General features: G+C 39.5%; 1 protein-coding gene across 1 annotated transcript; it reads left to right on the top strand.

Moving 5' to 3' along the window:
* The first annotated feature begins 9,820 nt into the window (after positions 1-9,820).
* Positions 9,821-18,337, top strand: LOC306876708 (RNA-binding protein 45-like). The gene is made up of 10 exons (XM_079428063.1): positions 9,821-10,230; positions 10,330-10,452; positions 10,753-10,879; positions 10,968-11,087; positions 11,201-11,377; positions 12,376-12,505; positions 12,869-12,965; positions 14,130-14,293; positions 15,316-15,533; positions 17,910-18,337. The coding sequence occupies exons 1-9, from the start codon at positions 9,961-9,963 to the stop codon at positions 15,506-15,508; spliced, it is 1,401 nt and encodes a 466-aa protein (XP_079284189.1). The 5' UTR covers positions 9,821-9,960; the 3' UTR covers positions 15,509-15,533; positions 17,910-18,337.
* The last annotated feature ends 428 nt before the right edge of the window (positions 18,338-18,765 follow it).

The following is an 18,765-nucleotide window of genomic DNA, read 5'->3' as shown; positions in this document are numbered from 1 at the left end:
AATGCAGCAGTGGTGATTTGGGTCTGTCACAATAAGCAGTGATCACACAAACAAATATATTCAAGATTTTTATTCGTCACATACACAATTATTCAGAGTATAACCAGCAGTGAAATGTAAGTCAGGTCCGCTCTAAGGACAGTGCAATTGTATAGAATACAAATATTAAGAAAAAAAAAAGTAAAAAAAAAAAAAAGAATAAAATAAAATAAAAGATAAGATAAAAAAAATATAAATATAAATGTGCAGGTCAGTATGTTGTTGACATAGATAGTAATATAACAGGAATGTGCAAAAGAATGTGCAAAAAAGTTGTCCAGGGTATTTAAATAGCAGCAATATGAGGTAGAAAAAAATTATGAATAGCTTATAGATATATTGATATTAACATGGAGTCAAGTGATGTTATGACACAGAGTTAGAGTTTAGGAGCCTGATGGCCTGGGGGAAGAAGCTCCTCCTAAGTCTCTCAGTTTTTGCCATCAGGCTACGGAAGCGCTTACCAGATGGAAGCAAAGTGAATAGACGGTTACCAGGGTGATTTGAGTCCTTGATGATTTTAACAGCTCTATTTTTGCAGCATTTGAGGTAGATGTCCTACAGAGAGGGGAGAGCAGACCCTGAGATGCGCTCAGCTAAGCGCACAACTCTCTGTAGTGCTTTGCAGTCCTGATTTGAGCTGTTTCTATACCACACTGAGATGCACTGAGTCGATACACTTTCTATGGTCCCTGAATAGAAAGTTTTCAGGATTGCTGGTGAGACCCTGAATTTCCTCAGCTGTCGCAGATGGTACAGTCTTTGCCTAGCTTTCTTAACTTGTGTTTGGATGTGTGTAGTCCAAGTCAGGTTCTCTGAGATGTTTACACAGAGGTACTTGAACCTACGCACTCTCTCCACAGGGGTCCCACTGATCATAAGAGGAGTGTAGGGCTGCTGCTGTCTCTTCCTAAAGTCCATGATCAGCTCTTTAGTTTTCCCCACATTCAGAGAGAGACAGTTGTCCTGGCACCATGATGTGAGTCTCTCTACCTCATCCAAGTATGCGGTCTCATCATTGTTGGAGATGAGGCCCAGAACCACAGTATCATCAGCGAATTTGACAATAGATGTGGAGCTGTGAGTGGACACGCAGTCATGCGTGTAGAGAGAGTAGAGCAGGGGACTCAGGACACAGCCCTGTGGGGCTCCTACGTTCAGAGTGATGGAGTTTGAGGTGAACTGGCCAACTTTCACCACTTGAGGTCTGCCGGTGAGGAAGTCTTGAATCCAGTCACAGAGTGAGGAGTTTAGGCCGAGGTCTGTGAGTTTAGAAGCCAGCTTGATGGGGATTATAGTGTTGAAAGCTGAGCTATAGTCAATGAATAGCAGCCTTACATAATTCCCATTGTTGCTGTCCATGTGTGTGAGGGAAGAGTGGAGGACATGAGAGATGGCATCGTCAGTGGATCTATTTGGGCGATAGGCAAACTGAAGAGGGTCTAAAGTATCAGGTATGGAAGATCAAATGTGGCTCTTTACAAGTCTCTCAAAAACCTTCATGACTATAGATGTGAGGGCAACTGGGCGATAGTCATTCAGGCAAGAGGGTTTATTGTTCTTAGGCACAGGGATTATGACAGATTTTTTAAATGAGGTGGGAACCACGGAGGTAGCAAGGGACTCATTAAAGATGGAAGCGAGCCAAACCAGCGAGCTGATCAGCGCAGGACCTCAGAACACGGCCGGTTATCCCATCAGGGCCGGCTGCTTTCCTGACGTTCACTTTCTTTAGCGCCCTCTGAACCTCATTCTCCGACACGGTGATTACAGGATCATCGCTGCTCTGCCAGCTGCTTCCTGATGCGCTGAACGGCAGAGACGCGCCGCTGCCGTTGCAATCAAAGCGGCCGAAGAAGGTCTTTAACTCGTCGGCCAGCAACGAATCTGCTCTCACCTCCACGGAGGATTTGTTTCCGAAGGCACAGATGGTCCTCAATCCCTGCCACATCCGTCGAGAGTCATTGAGCTGGAAATGAGACTCGATTCTCTCTCTGTATCTGTGTTTAGCGGCTCTTACTGCGCGTCAGAGAGCATAGCACAATGCTTTGTACTCGCTCATATTCCCGGTCAGAAGAGCCTCATTGTAAGCGGCAGTGCGTGTGTTAACCGCAGCACGTTAATGTAGTGTATTGTTTGTTAATGTAGCCGCTGAGCACATCGTGAAGCTTAGACAAAGCCAAGCCGGTGTCCGCCTGTGGTGGAATGTACACAGCAGTGACAATGATCGATGAAAACTCCCGGGGCAGATAAAATGGGCGGCAAATAATGGAAAGATGTTCCAGATGAGGCGAGCAGGAACACGACAGAATATAAATATAAACACAGTACTTTCAGAACCTTATTGTGTCGCTGTTCATTTCCTATAAAATATGTTAAGTACAACAGCATGGTAAATACAAAATAAAGAATATACAGATATATAATGTGTGTGTTTGTGAGAGAGTGTGGTAAAACTCCTTTAATTGCAAAGTGAAGGCTTATAATAGACCCTGCACTTAAAAGCACACTTAAAAATTTGCGTTACACATAGGCTAATTATGACAGATCATTGTTTACATTATCAGTCATTAGTGTGTCACTTCAGAAAACTCATGCACATCCCTATTAATAGTCCTACTATGTATTCTATGTAGTTTTATTGCAATGCTTAAATATTAATATTAAAATATTATTTTAAAATAACCCAATAAATTAATTAAATCATTCTTACTATTTGGTATTTAAGGCAAGTCTGGGGCTATCCAAACTTTAATAAGTTTTTAAGATGAATTTTAAAAGATTCTTTTCAAGAAATTGAATTCTTCTTAAGATTTATCTTTTTGAGAGCAGAGGACTTTTCCTGAAACCCTCTGAAACAACTTGTGGTGATGTGGCAAGACTCAACTGTTCTCTGCAGTTCTCCAGCTCTGATCCCTGGAGAGTCGTGGTGCCACTCAAACTCTCTTTGCGCTTTATGACAATATAGACACATTAGACAATATACTGTATTTGTAACATTTCATATTCTATAAAATATTGCACTACTGCTATTTAGCATAGAATACATTATTCTATCAATATTTTGCACACTCATCCAGCTGTATTTATTTATTACCACTGTTCTCACGTTTCTGCTGTTCATAATGTGTATATATAATCCCACATTGCTCTGTTCATAATGTACATACAATCCCTACATTGCATTCCTATTTATATTCTGTATATACTCTGCTCAATACTGTATATAGCAATTCCACTGTACATTCTGTAAATAATCTTCACTTACTCTGCACTTATATGTATATAAAACACTATATTCTTGCACTTCTGGTTAGATGCTAACTGCATTTCATTAGCTCTGTACTTGTACTCTGCATAAATGACAATAAAGTTGAATCTAATCTAATCTAATCTAATCTAATCTAATCTAATCTAATCTAATCTAATCTAATCTAATCTAATCTAATTGATTGGAACTCCTTAATTATTTTCCTAGTGGTGGAAATAGAAATGGAAATGCTTTAATCTTATAGCATTTGTTTTACTTTGTATTTTGAGCTAATTTCTTGACTTTGTATTTTGTGAAGATCAACAATCTGTTGCTGCACATCAGAACTGTATTCTGGTTTTACTCATTGTGATGGATGATTAAGGAAGTGTGGCTTTTGTTTCCCCTCATATTTATACTCTTGTGAAACTGGGAGTCATGGCTGCATCATTTCATGTTCTCTGATCTTCAGAGATTTACTCATAATAATTTCTTGGGGTACAAATAATTGTGGCCAGTGTGTATTAGAGAAAATGCGATTTTGTGATTTCTTTTAACGAATGATCAAGATAATAATTCATAAATAATCATATTTCACAGCCTTCTTTGATCATATTTACTTATAGTGCCAACAATTCATGAGAGACTCTATCTCTCTCCCTATATATGTAAAACAGCTGCTTTATATATAACATAATAAATAATAATAATACAAATGTTGCAGAACTGACAAGTAGTTATGCAACAATTCACTACAAACAGATTTCCAGGCATTCATTTTATTTTATTCTAAAGCTGATGTGTGCACTGTGCAATTTATTTTGCTTGCTTTACAAAAAGTTTTCTCTTGTTCAGTGAAGTTTTTTGATTGCAGTCTTTTCTATGTTGCCATTATTTTCAGTGCCCCCCCTGTCAACAAGCTTGGCCCCCCCTAAATTTGGAATCATATCACACCAAACCATTTTGGGTGAAATGCGCAGTTTGTCCTTTAAACTATATACAAAGAAACAGAAAAGAAAAAACATCCCCAGCTGCTAAATTCAAATCTGTGTTCGCTGGCTGGCACAGAGCCAAAGACACCCGCCCCCTCCCCCCCCAGTTACTGTGGTCTAGAACCGTCGCTAACAATTTTAAGCTTCTCTTGGTGCATTCAATGTTTTATATGCAACCTCTGTCATTCTAATTCAGATTAGCACAGGCCTCCATAGTCCAGGTGTTAGTAACTATTGTAATTATTTCCAAATAACTGCAGGGAACACACCCAATCAAAGTGTTCTTGAGCCTGAAATGTTCCAAAATCAAGAGGCGACTGCGGGACCTGTAATGAGCAATAGGCACATTGTTGGGAGTAAGTCTCACATTTCCAGAAAGATGAGGTCCAGAGAGGGCTCCTTTTTCTGCTTTGAAATTAGAATAAAACACTCCGTTTACTCACGTAACCTCGGTTCCCTGAGATAAGGGAATGAGCGTTGCATCGTCATTGATGACTGCTTTAGGGGAAACTCCTGTTTACTCTGTTACTGAAGCCAGATTGGTTAACGTTTGTGTAACTGCACAAACCAATGGTGCTTGAGCCCGCCAAAGTGGGGGGCTCAATATATAAATTGGCCCAGAGCGCCATTTCATCAGAATCAATGACTGAATCGACAGCCATCGATTCGCGTGCAGTTACAGCACGGCCAGTTGCGCAACGCTCGTTCCCTATCAAAAGGTAACTCCCATTGCGTCATCATTGACGACTGCTTTGGGGAACGCATCCAGTAACGCCGTGCTGTAAGCAGAAGCAGAACTAAGCCTGCTCCGCGAGCTCAGCTCAGGCACGCTCAGAGTGGGCCCCATGAGTCCGAGCTATAAAGAGACCCGAAAGGGATTTGGGGTCTGCTTGTCATAAGCCTTACCCGCCCGAAGGGGGAAAAAAAAGTAGCATTAAGCAAATAGCACCCGCGTCTGCAGGGCAGGAACGTCCAAACTGTAGAATCTAATAAAGGTCGACAGCGACGACCAGCCAGCGGCCGCACAAATCTCCCCAATAGAGATCCTGCTGGACCAGCAGAATGTCTAAATGACTTAGAACGCCCAAAGTACACTCGCATTGCCCAGACTGGGCATAGCAAGTTAGGCCCCTGATCACCGTCCGTTGCGGGGAGAGCTAGAAGGGAGATAACCTGGGCTCTGAACGGAGTTGTGAGCACCTTCGTACCAAAGAATGACCTTACAGTTGTTGGGTCCGAACTCAAGATAGGAAGCACTGATAGACAGGGCTTGCAAGTCACCCACTTGCTTGACGGATGCTAGGACCAAAAGCAGAGCGGTTTTAAGCGTCATGACCCTTAAGCCAGCTGTTTGAAGCGGCTCAAAGGGAGGGCTCTTGAGGGCCCCGAGGACTATAGATAAGTCCCATGTTGGTACAGTCTTAGGGCGAGGAGGATTCAGCCGCCGAGCGCCTCTAAGGAACTTAACCAACTCATTTCTGCCAATAGTCCGGCTATATGGCGATGGCTGCCATATAGACCTTGAGCGTGGAAGGGGTGCGCCCCTTGTACAGCAGCTCTTGTAGAAAGATAAGCACGTGGGACACGTCACATGAAATCGGATCCTGATTACGTGCTGAACACCAGTCGCTGAAGACTGACCACTTAAGGGCATAGAGGCGCCGTGTGGCTAAAGGTCTATCCTCTAAAATGGTATTAGTGACTCTCGTTGGGAGTCGATCAGACTCCAGTCGAGCGGCCAGACATGAAGGCTCCACAGTTCCGGCTGGGGATGCCAAATCTTGCCTTGCGCTTGCAAGAGAAGATCTCTCCTCAGTGGTTTTGACCACCGTGCTGCAGACAGCAACGGGATCATCTCTGGGAACCAAACTTGGTTCCTCCAGAGGGGGGCCATGAGAAGGAGAGAGCATTTAGTTTCTCTGATTTGCCTGATAACCTGGGGTAGTAGGGCGATCGGAGGGAACGCATACAGACGGGTGTTGGGCCGGTCGTGGGCCAGAGCATCCCGCTGCTTTGAGAAATAGGTTGGGCACTGGCTTGTCTTCGGAAGCAAAGAGGTCGACCTCTGCCTTGCCGAAAACTGACCAAATCATCTGAACCATCTGGGGATATAGTCTCTATTCCCCTGAAGCTACATTGTCTCTTGACAACATATCCGCCCCTTGGTTCAATCTGCCAGGCACATGAACTACTCGTAGTGAGAGGATTTCTTTCTGTGCCCAAAGTAGGAGACGTTGAGTCATCCTGTGAAGGAGACGTGACCTGAGGCCGCCTTGGTGGTTGTTGTAGGCCACCACCATTGTGTTGTCCGACCGGACTAGGACGTGATGTCCCTTTAAGGCTAGCAGGAAGGTCTTCAGGGTCAGACAAACAGCCATCATTTCGAGGCCGTTGATTGCAGCCATCATTGCAGGCGTCGCTCGTGGGTCATCCAAGAGCCATATGCCGGATTGCCCTCGTGCAGAGCGCCCCAGCTTGACCTGGAAGCATCTATCGTGACCACCTTCCTCCTGGAGGTCGTCGCCAGCTGAACGCCTGACTGAAACAGGCGAGAAGTTGTCCAAGGGGGCACAGCTTTGAGGCAGCGGTGGGCGCGGCCCAGGCGCCAGGCGTGGGACGGAACGCGGGCTTTTAGCCAATATTGGAGGGGCCACATATGCAGCAGGCCCAGAGGAATGACTGGGGAGGCAGCGGCCTTGAGGAACAAGGAAGTAGTCGCTGTCCGCTAAAGGGACCGTTTCCACGGCACCCTTTGCAAGCAGTGTGTGCACTTCAGCTCGGAGAACGTGAGATTTGTTGTCCTGCACGAAGGTCTGCACCACGCCTCTGAATGCAGACGGCCTGCGAGCGAATGGCTTCTGAGGCCCAGGGTCCAGTGTTACGCGAGGGCGGGGGCCCTGACGCTTGGGTAAGGGGTACCTCTTCGCTGATCTGGGACACTGCTGAAGCCCCGGCTCCGGCTTTTGCGAGAGTTGAGGCTGCGGCGGTTTTGCAGGCTGCTGAGTGGACACTTGGGGCGGTTTGAAACAGTCGCCGAGTTGGAGCGCTTAGGCAGGAAATGACGCAGCGTTTGCGATGTCTTCTGTGCCTCGGTGAAGGTCTCCGTAAAGCCGTCCACAGCTGGACCGAAGAGTCCTTTGGGCAAAACCGGGGAATCGAGGAAGGCCATTTTCTCTGACGTCATCCTGCAGGGCTTTGCCGTCTTCAGTCCAAGGCTCATCGGTGGAAGCAGGTGTGCAGCCTGAGATGGAGGGGGAGCTTCGGACTCTTTGCCAGAATACGCCCACTCGTCAGTGTCAGATGCCATCAAAGACATGGTCTCGTCGACGGCTATCTCCTCCTCAGATGCGCTGAAGGAAACCAGGCCACTCGCATCCAACAAGGGGCGCTGATCCTCGCGTGTGAAGCACACCGGCTGCGTGAGGCGCTGCGGGGAGAGCGGAGTGCGCGGGTGCTGTGCCGACGCAGCACCGCTCGTGCCCGAGAGAGTACTCCCGCTGGTCTGCTGCTTCTTCCTTCGTGAAACAATGTGATCCGCGAGCGAAGGCGAGCAAGGTTCATGTCCTCACAGTGAGGACACAAAGCCCCTGCGAGTGCAGCCTCTGCGTGGGTGACGCCCAGACATGCGACGCACTTGTTGTGCCCATCCGTACACTCGCAAAGCGACATTTGAATCAACATTTTTTTCACGTATGCATGCACACACACAATATTGTATTTAAAGTGGTATCCCTGCTAAAAAAACAAAAACAATATAAGCCCAATAGAAACCATCATAGAAATTCTAATGGTTTCCATTATATAAACCATAAGATTTTTCCAGTAAAACCATTACAAAATTCCTTTTTGTAGTGTGTTTTGGGCATTTTTCCAATAGGATTTAACATCCCACCAATAGAATCCATCACATACCAGCAGACACAATTATAGTTTCCATTAAAACCAATACAATTTCCATTATAACCATTAAATCCATTACATTTTCTATTGTGTTTTGGGCAGGGTTCTATTGTTTTTTTTCCCCTTTTACTTTACTTTTACTTTTAGTTATTTAGCAGACGCTTTTATCCAAAGCGACTTAGAAATAAGAAAAAGTAACTAAAACTAAAAGTTAACACTGTAAATACTCTATACACACCCATTTAAGAAAATACAGAAATTAAATAAAATTGACAAATGCACACAACAACATTTCAATAGTAAACATATAAAGGAAAAAAAATAAAAAAATAAAAATAAAAAGCGATACTTATAACTAGAAACTGAAGAAGGTTTCAGGAAAATGTGTTAGTGCTTACACCACTGCTCAAACTGAAAATGAAAACTGTATGCCTAGCTAATAGATCAGACTAACATTAGGTTACCTTTAGCCTCACTCTGGTTCACCTCGCCGATGAATGCATTTGCCCAGCTCTCAGCGCTGGGGTGTTCAGATCCACACAGAGCACGGCACGAGCTCTCTCTGCTGGCCTCTTTTCCAGCAACACTCCCATCAGCCAAAAACCTGCTGCTGGTTCTTTTGAGTCCCCTCAAATGTCCACACACCCCTAACTCATTTTTCTGACTTCTGTAATCTCTGTAAAAAAAAATTAAAAAATAAATAAATAAAGGATATGAAATTTGTAATCACCTCCATGCTGTCCTTTACAATTTGTTCTTTATCAATTACAGTGTGCATTAAAGCGGCATCCTGCATTGCCACTTTGTTTTTACGAATATTACCAATTTTAAGTTCTTCAATTTTTTTTATTATTAATTAACAAAAGTGCTTAAATCAAGATAACATGAGATTCATTCAGCTTCAATTCTGTGAGTTTATTATGTCATAAATACATTATTAATGTAGTCAGTAAATATTTTTTTTACAATGTTATGGCATCATTTCAAGGAAAGTCTTCATTATTTTCTACATGTGTTTGATTTTTCAGATAAAAAAAAAATACAGGTTTATAATACATTAATGTAAACAAAGGGAGTTTATTTATGTATTTATTATTGGGCACTTCTTGTAAACATTTGCGTTTAAAAAGTGTGTTTTTATTACCTCTAGGCAGGTAGCCTATACTCAGAAAGTTCTTCAATGGGAAAAGATCTCACCAGAAAAACTTTTAGTTTTTTAACTTTTTTTTTATTTTATTTATTTATTTAAGTGCAGTAAGAGTTTGGTTAATGCTCGTCGTTGTACTTAAGTTGTCCTGGGGCCTGTTTTATAAAACAAGTTTATCAAATAAGCCAGGTTTATTTCAGTTAGTCTGATTTATTTTGAACCAAATCAACTGACAATAAATCAGACTAACTTAAATAAACCTGGCTTATTTGGTAAACTTGTTTTATAAAACAGGCCACTGATGTCCTGGAATGATAGGCTATTTATTTACAATTTTACAATAACATTTATAAAGGATATACTTCATTCGAATGCATAGAAAGTCTCCAAGACGGTTGTAATGAACAGAAAGAAACCTGTTGTTTAATAAAAATAAACTCCGGCACATGCTGTGACTTTTATTATGAAATGCGTTTCTTCGGTTGCTGTGTTGTTCACGTGAGTTGTTGTAGAGATATCAGGATGGTATTTTAACCATATGCGTCAATTTGTCAAAACGTCAGCTTCATACAGGTGCTAGCTGACTAAACGCCTAATAATTAATAAGAGAAATTTGATCTATTACTGTTATTATGGACGAATCTAACCGAGCCTCTTCTTATCTGGACGAGCCACCAAACAGTCGGCTGTTTCTCGTTACCAGTAAATCCATCACAGAGGAGATTATAAGGGACAATTTCACAGCTTTTGGGGAGATTCAGGACATATGGGTGGTGAAAGACAAGCAGACGAAAGAGTCGAAAGGAGTGTCGTTTGTGAAATTCGCCAAATCCTCGCAAGCCTGCACTGCGATGGAGGAGATGCACGGGAGATCCCTGACCGAAGGAACCAAGCCTATAAAGGTAACGTTATTTTAATGCAACGCCTGGCTCTATATATAATCACAGTATTAGTTCTCAGCTCAGTGCTGGAGGTAACCTAAGCGTTTCTTGCTTGTCTAGGTCTTCATCGCTCAGTCCAGATCTTCTGGCAGTCACAGAGATGTGGAGGACGAGGAGCTCACCAGAATATTTGTCATGATCCCCAGATCCTTCACTGAGGAAGATTTAAAAGAGACATTTAAGGTATTTTCTGATGGAAAAGCATGGAAAGAAATATGTTGAAAATACATGCAAATATGTAAACGTAAAATGTTTCCCTAAAATTAAAAGGAAATACATTTTGTATAAAGGGGGCGAAATATATTGTTTTTTTCCCCTCAATAATAACAATAATATAATGTACTTATATTAAAATGGTTAATATAATACAGTTGGGAACTGCTGGGTTAAGCAAAACATAATTTATTATTCAGTCTTTCACTTGATTTTTAGGTGATCTATGACCCTGATGTTTTTTGACATGTTCTTTGCTCTTTTCCACAGGCATATGGAGATATAGAGTATGCTATTATTATAAGGAATAAGACCACGGGTGAAAGTAAAGGTCTGGGTTACGTCAGATTCCACAAACCTTCACAAGCCGCCAAAGCCATAGAAAACTGTGACAAAAGTGTGTCATTTGCCTTACTTTTATTATTGTTGTTGTTGTTTTCATGTGTATTTATTAGTATTAAGTATGAAGTTGTCTGTCTCTGCAGCTTTTAGAGCTATTTTAGCTGAGCCCAGAACCAAAAATGCATCAGCAGACAATGACTATTCCAGCAACCCCAGAACGGAGCACCCTAGTAATGATCCAGGCTCTAACTCATACACTTTTGGTAAGTGTCAAGCCACTTCAAGTTTGGTTTCCATCCATGCTTTTGTTTGAAAATGACAGTGCAGTTTTTGGATGCTTGAGGGTTTAGCTTGATCATGGCGTGGTTTCCTGCAGCACACGAGTCCAGCAGCTACACCACGGGGGACACGTGGAGCTCTGACATTATCACCCGGTGCCTGCTGGTATCGTCACGGGTCGCGGTCACACAGGAGCAGATCTACGGTCTGTTTGACCTGATCCCGGGGATGGACTTCCGTGAGATGCAGAGAGATCAATACGGCTTCAGCAAAGGTTATACACCACACACTCCTCTAAAACCGTTTAGTAAGGTTGTGCATAGAGAGATAACATTGTAAAGGTTTTTTTTCCCCAAAATTACAATTTTATCATTGTTTATGCGACATGTGAATTATACACGACCGTTGAAAAATTTGGGCTCAGTTTTGTTTAAAATGAATTAATATTCTTACTCAGTGGGGATGCATTTTATTAATAAATGGTAAAGACGTTTGCAGTCTTTCAAAATATTACTGGCACAAATAAATGATTTTTTGCACTTTCTAATCTAAGCAACCCTCTATACTGATCCATTGGCAAAAGAATTCACATTAGATAGTAAATCTTTTTATTTTACTCAACAGCATGTTTTCTCATCTACATGCAAATATATGTAAGGAATAATAATTAATCAGTCAGTGGCTAATGACAGACATTTAGTTGCCGGGTGTAACATTTGATCACGTGAGTGTTTTACTCGCTAAGTAGTGGGTTGTAAAAATACTCGTGAAAAAATGTATAAGTATATTAGAATGATTTCTGAAGGATCACATGTCACTGAAGACTGGAGTAATGATGCTGAAAATTCTGCTTTGCATCATGTTAATAAATTATATTTTAAAATATGTTAAAATAGAAGTCAGTTATTTTAAATTGTAGTAATTTTACAATATTACAGTTTTTTTTTTTACTGTATTTTTGATCAAATAAATGCAGCCTTGGTGAGCATAAGATAATTCTTACTGACCCCAAACTTTTAAACTGATGTGTTTATATATATATATATATATATATATATATATATATATATATATATATATATATATATATATATATATATATATATATTTGAAGTTTGTACCTCAAACAAAGCCATCATATGACTTCAGAATGACTACAGACAGATGAAAGGGAGTCTTTTTCATGGCATGATCAAAAGCAGTAAATGAGTAAACTTGTAAAATGTTTGCTCAATGGTCTCCTTCGTTTGACAGTATGTGTGTGCTCTACAGGTCAAGTGGTGGTGCGGTATAATAACCTGGGCTCTGCGGTTTATGCTAAAGAGAAGCTAAATGGGTTCGAGTATCCGCCTGGTAACCGCCTCTCGGTATCTTACATAGACGATGGGGAGGACAGGACGAGGTAATGTCTGCTTTACATTCAACTCATCCTGTCTCAAAATTATGTTTGTACTTCTGGAGATGGGGAAAGTACATGCTGCTTCATTTAAAAAAAAAGCATTTTGATGCCACAGATCCTCAGGTAGCATTCACTTGTTATAATTATCTTGATGAATTCATCAGTACTTAACCTGCCTCTTCTGTTGCATAAGGGGTTGTGGGGAATATAGCCAAAAACTTAGAAAATCCAGAGGAAATAGTACACCTTTAGGTTGATGTTTTTAGCATACTTTCATTTGGATTGAAGTATTATAGTGTTAGGGATTGTTGCAACTGAGATGTATTAAATACTTCAGATTTTGTGTGTTTTGTTGTCTTTGTTCAGTCCCGTGGGGAAGATGGCGATGCAGCTTGTGGCCGCTCAGATGATGTCTATGGTGTGGAACGGCCCTTCTGGTGCACAGCTAATGAAGACTAGCGCGGTGAGTAATGTTCATACAATGAGAAATTTCTCAAGATTTCTTAGACATTTCTGCCATGTCTCTAAATTAGTAATTTGTGCAGAAATTCTACTTTAGTTTTCCACGGAAGACAGAAAGTCATACAGTTTTGGAACAAAGAAGAATTTTCATTATTGGGTCAACTATTCCTTTATCAGCCATAGTTATCGCATTACAATTTTCCTACACGCTGCTCTAGTTACACGGTCATCAGTGAAAACTCATATTATATCTCAAAGATACACTGCCTTTCAAAAGTTTGGGCTGAGGTTTTTTTTTTTTTTTGGAAGAAATTCTTTTATTCAGCAAGGATGCAAAGGATACAAATTGATTAAAAGTTACAGTAAAGACAATCACCATCACAGGAATTAATTACATTTTAAGATATATTGAGAAGTTTTCTAAAAAAAATTAAGCTCTACAACTGTTTTCAACATTGATAATAATGAGAAATGTTTCTTGAGCAGCATATTAGAATGATTTCTGGAGGATCATATGACACTGAGGACTAGAGTAATAATGCTGAAAAATCACAGGAATAAATTACATTTGACAATATATTCAAATAGAAAACAGTAATTTTAAATTGTAATAGTATTTCACAATATTACTGTTTGATTAAATAAATGCTGTCTTAGTGAGCATAAGAGATTTCTTTCAAAATAATAAAAAAAAAATCTTACTAACCCCAAACTTTCGAATGGTGGTGTACAGTTTGCTGCTTATTGTTAAAAAAAAATTTCATTATACAAAGTGATAGTTTCCCCCATAATTTTGTCATAATTTACTTGTCCTCATCTGTCCTCTTTTCTTCGTCTATGGTATACATTTTTAACATTTTAGCTATTAATATGGTTGTTTTTGTGGGGGTTGTTTTGCCCAATAAAATGTGTTTTAAAATAAGAATGTCCCTCAACATAATACCCCGGGATTCCTGCAACATTAAACAACATTGTTGCTTTACACTCCTTTTGGGTTGATTTTTGTTTGTCATGCAACTTTATTAAAAAGCACAGTGTCATTGATATACTATGTGCTCGTCCTCCATTTACATTGGTTTGAGAGACATGATGAAAACATGATGTTGTTGAAGATCAGAAGTCATCAAACTGTTTATTGCCAAGTGTTTGTGTCCTGTTCCTGTAGGGCTATACCGCGCCTCCTGTACCTCAGAAAGCACGTGTGCAGACAGATGTAGCTCTGCCTCCTCTGAAGAAACTGGTGGCATCTGACAGCTTGGTGAAGGAGAGGCTGTTTGTCATCTTCAACCCCTCACCTCTGCCTGTGGATGTGCTAGAGGACGTGTTCTGGTGTGTGTGTGTCTTCGTGATTGATTTACACACTGCCTATGATAGTGTTGTAGTGTATTGTGTCTGAGCGACTGTCTGACTGAACTACTAACATTAACACATTTTATAGACTGGGTGATGAGATGTATATAAGTACACACACACACACACACATACACACACACAGGTCAAAGGTTTGGAATAATTACGCTTTTTTTTTTTTTTTTTCATTGTAATGTTTTTCAGTGTAATTCTCTTCAATGTTCTTAATGTCTCTCATGCACACCACCTTGGCATTTATTTGAATAAAAGTACAGTAAAATTGTAATATTGTGAAATATTACCATTTAACTGTTTTCTATGTTAATATATTTTAGAATGTAATTTATTCCTGTCATCAAAGCTGATTTTCAGCATCATTACTCCAGTCCTCAGTGTCACATGATCCTTCAGAAATCATTCTAATATGCTGATGATTCTTTCTTTCTTAAAACTTACTTGCCTTAATCTATTGAATCATATAGTATATCATGGTATCCACAAAAATATTAGCAGCAAAATCTATTTTCAACCTTGTAATGATGCTGAAACTTCATCTTAGATCACAGGAATAAATGACGTTTTACAAGATATTTAAATAGAAAACAGTTTTAAATTGTATTAATTTCACCATGTTACTGTATTGCTGTTTTAACTGTATTATCAAATAAAATGCCTTGGTGAGTATAAGAGATTTCTGTTAGAAACATTTAAAACAATATATATAATTGGGCTACTCCAAACTATTGACCAGTAGTGTATTTGAAATTATTTTTTAAATATAAAATTAGAGTATCACAATTCTTCCTTCTCAAATCTGCAGTATTTTTTTAAAGAGTTGTTATAAAAGTTAAGTTTGATTCATTTCTTGAAAACAATTAATTTGTGTCATTGCTCACAATGGTTTACAAACAGTTCAGACTTATTTTCTGTAGTATTTAACTGTGTGTGTGTGTGTGTGTGTGTGTGTGTGTGTGTGTGTGTGTGTGTCCGTGTCCATACAGTCGTTTCGGTTCCCTGATGGAGGTTTACTTGGTTCCCGGCCGGAATGTGGGATATATAAAGTATGCAGACCGGAAACCTGCTCACGACGCCATAGCACTGCTGCACGGTAAAGTGATTAACGGCATCAAGATGAAGGTCATGCTGGCAGACCCACCCAAAGAAGAATCACACAAACGCCAGAGAACTTACTGACCTTTTGACCTTACGACAGACACCGGTAAGTAAGCTCAGTAGGTAAGACAGACAAACTGTTCACATATTTGTAAATCCACCACAATATTGTTATTTCTGCTATGAGTACAAGAATAAGCAAAATCCAAAAACAAGGTGAAAGTCATTACAAAATCTTTTGTACTCTAGATAATTTGTCAAGTGTGAACTTGCTCCAGAATAAGTTGATGACTTGAGGTGTGATGTAGCATTGACAGCTGAAGTGGCCACTCATATACTGCTTGAGAAACAATCCTTCTTAGAAATGTCTCTTTTGGACTAATTACATGAAAGGATTTGTTTGTCTTTCTATACCAGTCTGACAACATAATTTCACATCAGTCAAACAGAAACAGTCATTCAAACAAAGCATGCAATGCTTTTAACGTCCTATCTGTCTTCTACCATTCATTTGAGGACATAAAATTATTCTGTGGCATTTGTTATCATGTTTATGATTTTGTTAAGAAGTGCTGTGTGTAATTTAACTCGCACTAGTGACAGAAAATGGAATTACACATTCTTTCAGCAGCCTGACGGATTTGTTTTAAACGTTGATTAAAAGAAGTCTCAGGCAAGCCTACACTTATGTAATCAATAATATGGTAAAACGGTATTTATTGAGAATTATCATAACTTAATGTAACAGTGTTGTATTTTAATGTTTGAAAATGTAATTTATTCCTGTGATGGCAAAGCTGATTTTCAGAAGCCATTATTCAGTGATCGTTCAGAAACTATTTAGTCACTTTTCCAACAAAATAGAGTAAATTTGAGTAATACAGTAACATTCAATTTTGAAGTACCAAGACTAAAATAGTATTATTTTGTAACACATACTGAAGATGGCGCCCCCTGTGGCAGATGTCTTTGTTCGCTCCTCTTGAGAACGCTCCCTTTTATATTTATTACTGTAGTACTTCTGCTTCAGAAAACCTGTGGCATTTTATCTTTTTATTGTTTTGTACATTATTGTATGTTATTTATTTATTGTCCCTTTTTGTCTGCTCCGCTTCTATCCCGTCTTTCTTGTTAGGAGATAAATCATCATCTGACAAAGATTTTCAATTTTGACTCAAACAGTAAACTTAGCTATGTTTACAATTTAGAAAAACCATTTGTTGCAGTGGGGGAGTGTTTGGAAACCTTGTCTGATATGATTTTGTAATTCCATTTGGTGCTACTAGTGGTGCAGAAATTACATGCTTCAATTTTAAAGTTGGCATGAACTCAGAATAGAAAACTATGGAAGCCTGTTTCCGCCACTGAATAAAAAAAGGCAATTGCAACTTTTTATCTCACAATTCTAACCCCCCCCCCTCTTTTTTTTTCTCAGAATCATCACAAAGTCCAATTTTGAGGTTGAAAAAGACTGACATGTTATCAGAGTTTACATCTCACAATTCTGACTTAATATCTCACAATTGCATGTTATAAAGTCAGAATTGCAACTAAATATATATAGATATAGATATATCATATATCTATATATATATCTAGCTATATGATATAGAGTCGCAATTCAGAGAAAAAGAATAGTGAGTTTATATCTCGCAATTCGGACTTTTTTTTATCAGATTTGCGAGTTTAAATCTTGCAATACTGACTTTATAACTCGAAACTGCAAGCTTATCTAAATTTGCAATTGCGAGAAAAGTCTGAATAGTGAGAGCAAGTAGAAATTCCCTTTTTAATTTTTTATTCAGTGGTGGAAAAGGGCTTCCATAGAAAACTGAAACTTTTATTTTCCGAATGCATAATAACTTGCTGTGAAGGGTTCAGTCTGAATATATTTTATTTATATTTTTGACATCCTAATCTTTATAAACATCTCATAAATTCCTCTTCCTCTGATATACTCCCTTGACGTTTATGCTTCAGTTAAGTTGCATTCAGATGAAAAATATTGGAAAGTCCCATACTTTCTTATGCAAATAGCCGTTTTAAGGTGGTGTCACATTTACCTTTATACAGGGAAATTTCACAGGCAAATTAAGTAATTTCAATAGGAATCCACACAAGGCACATCTGAGTCAAACAATTTCATATCAGATTCAGCACGTTTACAATTATAAAGCTGCTGAGTTTAAGTGACCTGTCAGTAAGTGCTGCTTCATGCCACTGTTGACAGTGGACAATAAAACCATTGTTTAAACTCATTTTTCCTTTTTAATTTTGTCAAGGTTTCACTAACGTAGCTCCACCATTATTCTGAAATATGATAGAATAAAGTAGTTAAGTTGGTCGCAAATTATTTTCACACCTTATATACCCATAACTTTAGGTTGTGAGACCTAAATGGACCCATCAATCAGAAGAATTGAACAGTTTCTCAAGATTGTGGACTTATATAACTGTGACTATGCTGTGTTTGTTCTTACAGAGGTTTAGCTGACATGACGCATGACCCCGACATGACGGCTATTTATGATGACACGACCTCATAGCGACGGACACTGACTGCCCGACTGCCGTTTCAGTTCTTTAATAAAGAAAGTGTTTTTACTTTTTCTCTTTTTTCTTTCTTGTTTTCTGTTAGCCAACTGCCAGCAATCGAGACACTTGAACACTTAATATTTTCATCTTACATAATTCTGTTGACAAATTGTAGGGACTTTCGTTTGTGTTCCTCATAGTCATACAGGTTTGGAACGACAAAAGGTTGAGTAAATGATGACAGAATCGTTTCAAGTGAACTATCCCAGTTAACGAAGGTGACCGACAAAGTTTCAGAAGAGTTTGAGCTCATGCATGGCCTCTGTATGTATCTGATGTGTATAGAATTAGCAAATAAAAAGAGTTTGACAAATGAAGCTGTCTTACATAGCCTGTTTATTTCTTATTGATAGTAAATTACTGGTACTCTGTCAGCGCTTTAAGTGAGAGAATAGTTTAAACTGTCATGGAGTGTATTTATGTGTAATATTTTATACAGGTACCTGCTCTTTCCATGCTCTCCTCCTCAGGCTGTGTTTGCCTGGGCTGCCTAATTTAGAGAACTGGGACCCACTTTCCTCTTCCGGTTCTGAAGTCATCAGGGATGTCAACATCATCATCAGAAAGTTGCTTGATGCACACAGCATTGGTCAGGGCTGAGACATGAGGCTGGATCAAGGAGGCCAATGTCACATTAGAGGAGGGCACTTTGGAAAGTGTGTTTGTTTTAGACTTAAGTTCAGACAAAAGGGGAAAAACAATGACTAATGGTACCACTGATAAATTAATGTTTACTGAAAGAA

Source organism: Barbus barbus, assembly GCF_936440315.1.
Source record: "Barbus barbus genome assembly, chromosome: 11".
In the NCBI taxonomy this organism is placed as follows: domain Eukaryota; kingdom Metazoa; phylum Chordata; class Actinopteri; order Cypriniformes; family Cyprinidae; genus Barbus; species Barbus barbus.
Note: the sequence above shows the minus strand (reverse complement) of the source record. Positions and strands in the feature narration are given on the sequence as shown.

Bases quoted from the DNA above. Each gene is read 5' to 3' on its own strand.
- LOC306876708 (XM_079428063.1), top strand. From the start codon at position 9,961: ATGGACGAATCTAACCGAGCCTCTTCTTATCTGGACGAGCCACCAAAC. The intron at 10,231-10,329 runs GTAACGTTATTT...TTGCTTGTCTAG, and splicing joins AAGGAACCAAGCCTATAAAG to GTCTTCATCGCTCAGTCCAG. The intron at 10,453-10,752 runs GTATTTTCTGAT...TCTTTTCCACAG, and splicing joins ATTTAAAAGAGACATTTAAG to GCATATGGAGATATAGAGTA.